Source organism: Epargyreus clarus, unplaced genomic scaffold (assembly GCF_041222505.1).
Source record: "Epargyreus clarus isolate Ecla_fem2 unplaced genomic scaffold, WU_Ecla_fem_2.2 ptg000017l, whole genome shotgun sequence".
Taxonomy (NCBI): Eukaryota; Metazoa; Arthropoda; class Insecta; order Lepidoptera; family Hesperiidae; genus Epargyreus; species Epargyreus clarus.
In genome coordinates, this window is record NW_027332225.1 from 631,170 (window position 1) to 643,718 (window position 12,549).

At 34.7% G+C, this 12,549-nt stretch overlaps 1 protein-coding gene across 2 annotated transcripts; it reads right to left on the reverse strand.

Moving 5' to 3' along the window:
* Positions 1-2,315: 2,315 nt before the first annotated feature.
* On the reverse strand, positions 2,316-11,818 carry LOC140749152 (cytochrome P450 6k1-like). Of its 2 annotated transcripts, XM_073082191.1 has the most exons (10): positions 11,613-11,818; positions 8,717-8,886; positions 7,739-7,939; positions 7,320-7,472; positions 6,585-6,769; positions 5,992-6,146; positions 5,273-5,397; positions 3,959-4,064; positions 3,231-3,479; positions 2,316-2,769 (listed from the first exon to the last, which is right to left on the reverse strand). In XM_073082191.1, the coding sequence occupies exons 2-10, from the start codon at positions 8,873-8,875 to the stop codon at positions 2,597-2,599; spliced, it is 1,506 nt and encodes a 501-aa protein (XP_072938292.1). In that variant the 5' UTR covers positions 8,876-8,886; positions 11,613-11,818; the 3' UTR covers positions 2,316-2,596. The 2 variants fall into 2 exon arrangements, with proteins under 2 accessions (XP_072938292.1, XP_072938293.1); XM_073082192.1 differs by lacking the exons at positions 8,717-8,886; positions 11,613-11,818 and adding an exon at positions 8,065-8,085.
* Between the last annotated feature and the right edge of the window lie 731 nt (positions 11,819-12,549).

The window sequence follows — 12,549 nt, forward strand, 5'->3', positions numbered from 1 at the left end:
TCGGGTTAAAGGTACCCTATGTCCTTTTCGAAGCCCCTGACAACGTGTGTACAAAATTTCATGACAATCAGTTTGGTAGCTTTTACGTGAAATCGTAACAAACAAACGAACAAATAAATTCACTTTCACATTTATAATATTACTTAGGATACGGACGTTTTCTAAAATCAAATTCATGTTAGGTATACTGACATACCGTGTTATGAATACATACAGCGAAGTCTTAGTAAGGATTTTTTTCCCCTTTGGATACGGAATCCTAAAAATCTATGCAATCCCCAGCTATAAATATTTTTTTAATTCCGACACAAACGTATGAAAGTGCCAATTTTATATATATAGGTTTGCACATTATATTATTATTATAAGACTGTTTGCGTTTTTGTGAAGCGCCTACTATTTTACAAAAAATAATTCTATGTAATTACCATTAGAATTTTTTCATTAACAGCTTTTACAAGGCATATTAATTAACGGTAATTCATGGAGATCTTATTTCTGAGTATCCTTTAAATGAAGACGAGTATGCTATTCAGAGGAAATCTTTTCAGCATAGATTTGCTTATAAAAGCGTGATTTGTATGGAGTTGTTCAGGTACAAAACCGAGATTATTAAAAATAGAGAATTTAATTTATAAGTCTAATTATTATTAATTAGACTGTCTTGTGTTACATTAACTATATATATTAGAGTGTATCGATAGCCTAGCAATTTGAGATGCGGCTCGTTAGACTGGCAGTCCGAGGTTCGAATCCCAGGCATAGACCTCTAATTTTTTGAAGTAACGTGTCTGTTAAAATATTACGGTGAAGGAAAATATTGACACATCATCTAGGAATTCCCATAAAAAGTTCTCATAGGTGTTTACAGTCTACCAATCCGTATTTGACACGATGAAGCCTTTAGGCCATAGTCTAAACCAGCGTTACTGAAAGTGCATGGTAATACAGCATGCGAATAAAAACGTATGTAGTAATTTATACAATTTGAGTTTTTCTCTGATGTCATCACATGTAACGTATTTTTTTATTTTTAATTTAAAACCCGTCACATAAGTAATTTATGTGTGGTACGGAAGAAAAATTGTGTTACATTTGAGAATTCTGGCAGCTGCCGCGAATATTTTGAGAGATACGTGATCATTTTGAGATAAAAATAAAAGTTTGTTAAGTAACAACAATCCACATAATGTTAGTGTCAACAGAAATGAACTGATAGCAATAAGACGTGTGTACACCCGTCACTATACTATTTCCATTTCATTATTTTCTCGATGACAGTTCTTTGTAGTGTTGTGACCAAATAAGCTATAATGATGATGTGACAGTCACGATTCATCAAATTTTGATTAAAATAAATAAATAAAGATTACCTGTCGTAATAATTATTTCGTTTCATTGTCGAGTACCTACCCATACATACTTATTTTACAACAGCTTCGAAAATTTTAAAGAAGTAGGCATTATCAATCAAAAATTCATACGTGTAACATCTTGTAATGAAATATAATATTATACGTATATGTAAAATAATTTTACAGTCAATTGACTATAAAAATTGTACAAAATTAACTATTATATTATACAAAATTAACTATTATATTACGGTTATTATATTATGAAATTTGTACAAAAGTATCCGGCAGTAGTTATGTTTATCATTCATTATGTGTAGCACATCACTACCTGTCCATGAAGTGCAGTATTTTCTGTGTGAGATTTTAACGTAAACAACACAAAATTATATGGGCGTCGAGAAAATAAAGAAATAGTTTCCGTAGTAGGAAAAGTAGTTGCGTAGTTACTCTGTTTATATATTTATGCGCTTATAACTGGATAACTATTCATCCAGCCAAATCTGATCTGATTTCCATGATTCATAATTCGTATAAAAAAAATCTGATCAGGTTTAAGTATAGTTTTAGTTGCGATGGGTATCTAAGTGAGCTAGCTAACTAGAGTAATAAGCTTGTATCGTATAACTCCTTGATCGAAGAAAAACATGGTGACATCCATGGTGACATCTCGAATGACAGGCAGGGGAGGGATAAGTGAGTGAAATAAGCATCCAGTGCGTACTTCACGTGAGTAGAACTGCATGGGCATGGTAAGAATGTTCTTAAGGATCAATGTTACAATCCTAAAAAAAATAAAGCGCACAGAAACAACTTACACAAATATCCAAAACTAAAGCACTGTTTTTATTGTTTACTTTGATTGTCTACCGACGATAAATTCCTCACCAAAAACATCCTGAAACTTATTCTGGATTGTTGGTAATTTTACCATTAATAAGAAACAATAAAAACATAAGCTTGAAATAAAATTATTTACTTATTAAAATATTATTAACAGGCAGAGGATGTTACAAGTCAGTTTGCAATTAACATACACATTGATTGATATTTGCCTATTACTAAACCTATAAAATATAATAACAATATTGTAAAATAACGAACAATAACATAGGCAGTTAAAGAGTAAATAAGTAAATGATTAAAAATATTTTAAACATATATGTATGTGTTACACATTTGAAAAGAATTCGCTTCTAGATCTTAATTTCTGAATCGTGCTATGATGATTGATGATATCTTCAGTTTCTTGGCACAAACTCCACACTAAGTGTTTCTTCAGGGCTAAGGAACAACCCTTTTCTTTCGAGCTTTACTTCTGAGGGTCGAGGGGTGTTGGGGATAACTCTGAGTTCGTACTTCAGCATCACAGCAGCCAAGGCGTGACGAGCATTCGAAAGACCGAATCTCTGACCTGCAAAACAATATATTAATAAATGTGACTCTGTAAACATTTCAATTATTTTACACGAGTGTTACTACATACACACAAAGATGGAACTAAGTCTTTGTGTGAAAGTAGTACTAGCCTATAGAACTCTAAAAGCATTGTTACCAGTGTGAGGCACTCTGATATTTTGACTTGTACGTCACAATTGCCACACCTATTTCTGTCTCAATAACAGTAGAGAGCACTTTTTAAAAGCATTTCATCTCAGTTTACAAGTTTAGCAATGTATCTGCGATCAATTCAGCTGGTACCACTATTCAAATTAAATTCAATTTGATTCAAAATAGGTTCTTTGCAGAGAACTTTTTGAATGTCAATACATCTACCACCACTACAAGATATTTCGTTATAAAGAAGCATGAGGTTCTATCAACTAAAACTTGATAGATCTATTGAATAATCTGATAATTCTCAAAATAACTTACCAATGCATTTCCTAGGACCTTCTCCGAAGGGCAGGTACGAGTAAGGCTTGATGTTCCCCTCATTCTCGGGGAGGAAGCGGTCAGGGTTGAACGTGTCGGGCTCGGGGTAGATGTCAGGGTCGTAGTGCATACCCACAGCGTTCACGTACACTGGGGTACCGGCGGTGATAGTGAGGTGGTCATCGATCTTGTAGTCCACTGTGGAGACACGGTCCAACCAGCCCATGATAGGATACTTCCTGAGACCCTCTAAAAGGCAAAATAAAAATTAACGAATTAGATTTTTAATAACATTGAAGTAGTAAATAAGCGTGCAGTCTGCGTCGTGCACCTGATGGTTAGGGGCTACTGCTGTCCATGAAAATCTATAACCAACCCCAGATAGGAACTTACTCCTACGTGGGATATTGCCACACATGCTTTGTCACCCCTGAGAACTCCCTTGGATGAATGAATCAGCACATATTTATATCTGACGTAGAAATCAACATGACTGGCTACAGATAAGGCTTTCCCAATTTAGATCTAATAATAACTTTTCGATATAAAATAGGGGGAAATACTGAAACGCTACGCTACGCAACGAATACGAATACGCTGGAAACCTCATGCAGTACACATTGCATGCGTCCTTAGAATTGCGTGCGATTCCCACACAATTCAAGGAGAATTTGGTGGACGGACTGCCGTGCGTCAAGATCTTATGTATTACCAAATATATTAATTACCATTAATGACGCAGTTAAGATATGTCAGTTGAGACAGAACATTGGCTTCGAGAAGATTATCGCCGTGTTTCTCTTTAGCTTCTTGAAGTTCTTTTCTCAGTTTTTCCTGTAACGAATATAGTTATTTAAAATGTGTTTCATATCATATAAGTATTTTTTATATAATATTGGAGTAACAGACGAGCATGCAGTCCACCTAATGGTAAGTAGCTATTGCCGCCCATGAACATCTGTAATCAACCCAGATAGGTCCTATCTGAGGTCGGCCACAGATGCGCCGCTACCCTTGAGCTGGAACGCCTCGGAAAAGTATGTCTCCTTTACCACACCCTTCAAACCAGAACACAGCAGCGCTCAACGCTGCTGTTATGAAGCAGAACGGCGGTGGTGCCGCCGGAGTCGAACCATAAAGGGTTCTACCACCTTCAAATTGTAATTGCTGACAAATCTCAGTTAAGTTGCTACGTTCGTCAATTTTGGCTTTAAAATTCATTTTTCAAAGCCCATTTAAAAAAATGTTTTTTTAACCACTCGATTTTAATGTATTATAAAGATGTCATTTTATCGGTTACTAAAGAGTTGTATATAATGTACCTAAATTATATATTTATACGCGTTTAAGTTCGTAATATTTATTATATATCTAAGCACTATATAATATAAGCACTATAGTATAAAATAGTAAAATTATATCGAGCCCGTTTCCACGGAATCAATACTCTTACATATTTACATACATATTTACATACCTCTAAACTAAATTGCTGATGCCTATTCATACATTCCGTACATAACAGAAAACAATTTTGTATTTACCGTAAAATTATCATAGTAATAATCATTATATTTAATAGTTGGACTAACAACAAGATGTTTAAAAATATATACTGGTGATAAGATATATGATATAAATATCAAGATAGTTTAATCAAGAATATTTTATATAAATATGAAAATCATGTTCAATGGAAAATTGTTTAGATTTGTAGCCTATTTCTCAGTTTCGTTTATCCCCTATTTCCTAAGAACCTAAGAACAGCAGTTTTAAGCGCTGCAGTGTTCCGTTTTGAAGCATATGGCAAAGAAGACATACTTGTTCGAAGCCATATAGTTGTTCTCGGGGATAGCAATGCATCTTTTGTCAAATTCAGGTAGAAATCTAAGGCGGACTGTTTGCTAAATTTGCTACATCAGTATAATAAAAATACTACTAGATTTGACGTCAGACAGACCCGTTTTTTATCTGGATTTGATCTGCGCTGATATCATTAGTGATTATCGAAATGAAATCAATTTTAATTATTTTTATTTCACCTGTATTTCCGGGTGGTACGCTAATTCGTACAAGGCGAAGGTGAGTGTAGTGGCCGTCGTGTCAAACCCTCCCTGGAGGAACACGGATGCCTGGGCCACCATCATATCTTCTGTCATATCAAAATCTGTAATGATTCACGAAAAATTGGTTAAAAATGCACAAAAGTGTTGATTTTTGTTTTTTCTTTTTTAAATTGTGGGTTCGGTACCCAAAAAGTAAAAACGGAACCCTATTACTAAGCCTCCACTATATGTCCATTTGTCACTGTGTTCTATCTTTTGAACCGTCAAATAAAGACACTTAGAATTTTTACAATGTATATATAACTTTAGCTGTAGCTGCTATAACAACAAATACAAAAAAAAAATAAAAATCATGAATGTAGAAGGAGGTCCAATTACAAAAAATCAAGCCAGACGTTACCGCTAACGCCATAATAAATATCATAGAAGATCATGTTCCTAACATGTCACGTGAAATATGCATGTCCTTAACTGCGTAATGACATAGCTCAAGTGACATAGCTCTACATATTACTCCCATAATTTAGACGAATCCGACAACACCTCATATCTTAAAATCAGTAAAGCCGTTAGGCTGTAGAGCGTGCCAACGAATGAGACATACATACTCTCAAAAAATAACAGTACCCTCCGCACTCGGGTAAGAAAATAACACAAACCACTTGCAACAACTTGAAATACACCATTATATATACCTTCGCTATTGTGGTTATCCTGTTTAATCTTAATCAAGACGTCAACGAGATCCTTGGGTTCCGTAACTTTCGTTTCGAATCCACCTCGCTGATCGACGATTGTACGGAACACTTTCCTCAAGTATTCGGTAGTTTGTTTTGGGAAGAGACTGAATCTGAAAAAGCCATAGCACTATTAAAGATATTAATTAGTGAATATAGCAGAAATAAAACTCGACTTCTTAAAAATATAGCCTATGTTACACCCACAATTTAGACAAATCCAACGACACCAAAATAAAGGCATGCTTACGGACGGATATGACATGCACCTGATATCATTGTCTCTCACACATAAAGTAGATAGAGAATTCAAACACAAATTCAGATTTACTTCAACTAATTCTAGTCAATATGATCATCCTACCAAACTTCATCAAATCACCACCGCTTCGGAAAGTTCTTCAAAAAACATGTCGCATGAAACTAGAGTATTAGGATTTAAAACACTCGTAACGACCAAAAATGTTACATCATTTAATTAAAAGCATACAAAATCTGAAAATATTAAAACTTTATAAATATTATAACCTTATAAATAAAATATCTAGTACCTGAAGACGTTTACCATCTCCGGGAAGAAGAAAACACTGCACCAGCACAGTCCTCTGTATATATCGAACTTCATGAAGTCTTTGGTGACGTTGCGCAACGCGCTCTCGCCAGTGAGGGTGGCATCGGAAACCACGCCGAAAGACGCCGTCCCAATAACATCAGTTGTGTAGTCAGTAAACAGCATCTGTGGAAATTAATAAAATTGTGTATAAACGGCTATTAATGGTGGTCATCCATCCATCAGCCTTTTGAGGTCCACTGCTGGACATAGGCCTCCCCTAATTGGCGCCACTCCAACCGGTCCCGTGCCCTTTGAATCCAGCGGTTTCCCGCCGTCTTCTTCAGGTCGTCGGTCCACCTGGTCGGGGGGCGGCCTGAACTCCTTTTGCCTCCGCGTGGTCGCCACTCGAGGACCTTTCTTCCCCATCGGTTATCGGTCCTCCGAGCGATGTGGCCGGCCCATTGCCACTTCAGCCTGCTAATTTTGAGAGCTATGTCGGTAAGCTTAGTTCGTCTACGGATTTCATCATTACGAATCATGTCTCGTAGCGAAAGTAATTAATGGTGGTGTAAATACATAAATGAACGTCAAATTTATATAATGAAGGTGAAAGAACAAAACAGACGTCATAACGGATATGAAGACAAAGACCTAAATTTTCTTCAAGCAATGCAAGCTTTGTATTTAATTTCAAGATCAACATATATACGGACTTAAATTTAAAATAGCTTACCCTCATATCAACAAACTTAGACTTCTTCCTCTCATTCTCAATTCGTTCAACAAGTTCATTAGACTTTTTCGTCACGAGATTCTGCAGTCCTCTCATTTTTGAACCAGTGAACAGGACCGATAAGCGTTTTCTTATTTGTGACCAGAGGGGATCCTAAAAATATGGAATATATAATTTAAGTTCTTAGTTTATTTTTAATAACAAATTGATGTTGAATTTTTATTTTTAATCATGTAGCATGGTAACGAAAAAATGCTGACCAGATTGACCGCTATAGAGAAATTCCTAAAAACGAGTTTTCAGCTTGAAACTGGCAAGAGAAATGGAACCAACAACATACATAATACACATTTGCAACTAATGATAGATAATATTGAGGAAAATATAATAAAAACATAAAATCAATTGATAACACTTACATTAAGAGTAAATATATTAAGCTTGCCGATAGGATCCGTGCTACCGGAATGGACAAATCTATTTCTAAAGAGTGCAGAGTCTTTCACGAGGATATTTTTGGCTATTTCTGGAGAGTTAACGATGAGAGATGGTCGCCAGAACAACCAAATTCCCACGTAAGGCTCTTTGAATTGTTCGTACATTCGCCGCATCCATAATGCCTGAAATCATATTTGAATGTGTCTGCAGCATATAATACATATATAGAATTACATAAATACTATACAGAAACTGGCCACTTTAAGTGAAAAAATATCACAAGGAAATCTTTTTTTTTTTTGCTTACGAGGGAGAAACCTTCAAAAGGTACCCGACGCCGGGTTATGTGGGATTTTTGGCGGCGGTAGCCGTCCTCGGCGCTTGGTGGAGAACTCCGTGATCTCCGATGGAACAAAACCGGAGTCCTCCGAGCGCGATGCTCCAATCGGGCTCTTCCCTGGGGAAACAGTTGACGCTCCTCCCACACACCTAGTGTTTACAACGGTATGCGGCCACACACACCGTCGTCCGTCCCGGGGTTACTAGCTGGACGATTCGATCTCCTACTGTTGCCGCCCGCAACCCCAGAAACCCCCTTTTAGTAGCCTCATACGACAGGCAGGGGATACCGTAGCCCTATTCTAGTCCCGAGACTACAGGGACAATCACAAGGAAACCTACACGCATATTCTCCAAAAAATCTCAAAGGTAAGTGTAGTCTACTAAGTGTAAACTACGGATTGATGATGAGCATTTGAGAAATTAACTGTCACATCCTTAAATACATACGAATCATCTTTAATCCTTTAGTAGGTAATGCGGTCTAATGTAAAGGTCGTATGCTCTAAATCTATTCTAAGTGGAAATCCCGAACCAATAACACTTGTTACTGACGCTTCGTCTTTCATCATTGACTCTTCGACAATAGGAAACTAAAATCGTGTTTTATGGAAACTTACTGGATTCTCTCTTTGCAAGAAGGTCATGCTGCCGAGGATTGGATGTGGTGGATGATGGACAACCTGCCGCTTGGCCCAGTACTGCCGTACCTGCCTCCATCGTAAATAGACATACGATATGACCACGAGCAACAGTGTTGACAGTACTACCACAAACATCTTGAAGAATTCTGAAACGACAATTATGTCAAAGTAGAAGACACCTGCGACTTCTAAGACTATTTTATTTCCAAACAAAATCTGTTGTACGATTTATGTGACTTTTTTTTAAATAATGAAGTAGCAAATATCATGTAGTCTAAGTGATGGTAATTGGCTGTTATGGTTCATGCACACGTGTAATCAATTAAAACTTAATTCACCTCATACCCGAGGTTTGCCACAGATTCTATGGTATACCTAAGGACTAAATTGACTTATCCCTTACTACACAGAAACACGGACAGAAATAAGTGTGCGATATTGCCTCCGGATTCAAACCATAAACTCTTCTACCTTCTTTATCTTCAAATTCGCAATATACTTATACTGCGTGCATTTGGTTGAGATTACTGGAAGATTCATTAGTCTACATACCTAATGACTAATTGCGTCTGATAACTTCATGTGTTTTATCAAATTTCTCTGCAATAAGTTGTATTATTTATCTATTTTATTAAGTTCATTAATAATGACTTACGAACATGTATCAATTACCCGTAAATAACTAATTTTCAATGCGTATATCTGTCCTCGTATATTGGTCTGACCCTTGCTCTTGCTACTATTATATGAATATTCTTGAATCTTAAGCGTATAAATAGCAGGAGTAATGATAGGGATATTAAAACGATTTTAATAATTAAGATAAACGTAATATTTTCATATTAAATTTCATTAGACAACAAAAAATAACAATTAAAAAGGTATAACCATAAAAAGATTCGATCAACATGGATTTAATAAACACGATTACTTAACTTTCAAGTTTATGTCAACTTGACTCAGGCGTCAGGACTGACGCCAAATTAAGTATTTTTATTTTAAGCCATTTTAATTTCTACATTATACTTACTTGAGTTTTTTTTTTATTTCGAAATTTTAAAAAAATCGGCGAGAACACGAAATTTTACGCCTTTTATTGAATAAAAAAATAACAAAAAACAAGAGGTAATTTTAAGAACCTATTTTTTAAAACACATGATTGTATGTAGATGTACATTACATTAAATACATTTAAAAACACCATTCGCGTTTCTTTGTGCATCACTGCAACAATAACGCGGTTCATTGACAAACTTTATGCAAAATTTAACTACCTAAATATTCCAACCAAAACAGAATAATTTAGGTAACAGAACCTTCTGTGGGTCAACTCCGGTGGCACCGCCGCCACACTTATTTCTGCCTAATAATAGCAGTGTTAAACGCTGCTGTATTCTGGTTTGAAGGGTGTGGTAAGTAGTAGTATAGTAGCAGAGAATTTTTAGGCGACCTCATGTAGGAATCAAATTTTATCTGGGGTTGGTTACAGATGTCCATGGGCGCCAGTAGCCACTTACCATCAGGTGGAATTCATGCTCATCTGCTACTCTCATATTATATAAAAAAAATAATAGGCAACAATATAAATAATAAGAATTGTTTGCTACTTACCTACTACAATAAAATAAAATAAAAACTTACATTCAACACAAATAATAACAATTTTAAAATGCGCGTTCATATAAATATTCACCTATCTTTGATGATAAAAATCTTAGTTAATCGTTATAATACCTTGTTATCAGCTAATGTATTTAAGATATCACAAATATTATCTAACTTTTTGCCAACTAAACTATTTTTAACACGCTTTTATTAGCTTGGGTTGTATGTATGTATGTATGTATGTATGTATGTACGTAACAGTAACGGAATCTTTGAACCCGATTTCTATCCACTTTGAACGTTCAGTTTAATTTTGAAAAATTATCAAAAACCGATGACAATATATGATTTTAATAATTTTGTACCATTGTCCTTATCAACATCCTCAGGATAAACGATTTTCGAGGCGAGAGAAAGCGCCTAAGGGAAAGTTCAGGCAAAGTTACTAGATTGATTTTTAGTTTTGAAAAATAATGTTATTTCCCTATAACTCAAATGTACTGAAATATATCTATAATGCCATCTTGTAGAATGATTTTTAGGATTCCGTACTCAAAGGATAAAACGAAACCCTCCGCTGTCTGTTCGTGAGTCACAGGGCTTTATCTCTTAAACCGTAATAGACAGACACTTGATTTTTTTACAGACGATGCATAATGATGGTCGCTATAACAACAAATACTAAAAATTAATAAAATAAATATAGTTCAAAAAACTAAAAAACACGCTTTTATGATAAAATCAACTAAAAAGTAGAAAATAATTTTCAATCTAGGAATCAATTAAGGAACAGTAAATTGTATAATTGTAGAAAAAGTGTGGGGTGCTTTTCGAAAATTGATAAGGGGAGCACTCCTCGCTACTCTACTTTTTAGTTGATTTATCATAAAAGCGTGTTTTTTAGTTTTTTTTAACTATATTTTTGAACGTGTATTTATTTTATTAACACGTAACATCTGTCCGTCCATGACAAGGCTCTCTCTTTAACCGCTAATACGTAATAATATATAATTATAATAGTATATACTTATAGGTAAGATACTGGATTTTTGCATTTTGTGCGTTTGGTATTATGGCTAATAAAACAAGGTATATAAAAATTAAACTTTAAATTGGCCACCATTTCTTGCATAATATAGATAAACTAAAACATTAAAATGTACGTTAATTGTATTTTATAACCAAAAATAAAAAAATAAAAAAAATAATTAATAATAATGTAGTGTACGTAAATTAGTTAAATATATAAAAGTCATATAAATCTTACCAGAAAAAGAAATTCAAAATCCAACCAAATACTTGGAATAGCCAAAAAATAAAATTCAAAATTAAAATTCAAACTTTAAAATTGCAAAATTTAACACTTTATCCCGAAAAGTAATAATGTCCTCTGCGCACTAAAAACTTGTAAAATTAATGCACTCTCTTTGACTGCTGTATATTGCCCAAGTAAGATAAGACAACCAAACAGCAATGACGTTTTAACTGGTATGTGAGTTTGTATACTTGTTACTGGCTTATTAAGGTACTTGTGCAAACTAAAAATAGATTCTTGGTCTATATCTGTCTATCGATTCATAAAATTGATTCGTACAAGCGGAGTCACACGCGCACACGAAGGGACCCGTACCATTGTTAGATATTTTAACCGACTTCCCAAAGAGAAGAGGTTGTTCTCGTCGCGTATATTTTTAGGGTTCCGTACCCAAAGGGTAAAAACTGAACCGTATTACTAAGACTCCGCTGCCTGTCCGTCTGTCACAGTAACACTTAAACCGTAATAGATAGACCATAGATATAGGATGTCAGCGAAAAAATTCTAAGTCTATGAGATAGACACTTGAAATTTTTACAATGTATATAAATTGTGGGCACCTATAACAACAAATACTAAAAATAAAAAAAAGATGAATATAAAAGGGGGTCCAAATACAAGAAATCAACACCCCTACGTTACCTGTAACGCCATCTTGTTCACTTTGGGTTAACTATTTAAATATGTTTTTTATTATTAGTTAATAAAGTCAGTTAGAAAGTTATTGATATATAATATTGACGATTATAAATCGGATTTATTTATTTTGCTAAGTAAATAAAATGATCAGTCGATATTTACCAGTAAGAATACATTTAATAAAAACGCCATCTTATGATGAAAGCTAGAACTAAAACGAATTCTCATTGAATTACATTTAAAATAAGCG

What these genes read in the sequence shown, in the direction of transcription:
- LOC140749152 (XM_073082191.1), bottom strand. Translation starts at nt 8,875, where the DNA reads ATGTTTGTGGTAGTACTGTCAACACTGTTGCTCGTGGTCATATCGTAT. An exon ending in GAGATGGTAAACGTCTTCAG is followed by an intron (nt 6,147 to 6,584) that starts GTACTAGATATT and finishes TGGCTTTTTCAG; the next exon opens with ATTCAGTCTCTTCCCAAAAC. An exon ending in GGATAACCACAATAGCGAAG is followed by an intron (nt 5,398 to 5,991) that starts GTATATATAATG and finishes GAATCATTACAG; the next exon opens with ATTTTGATATGACAGAAGAT.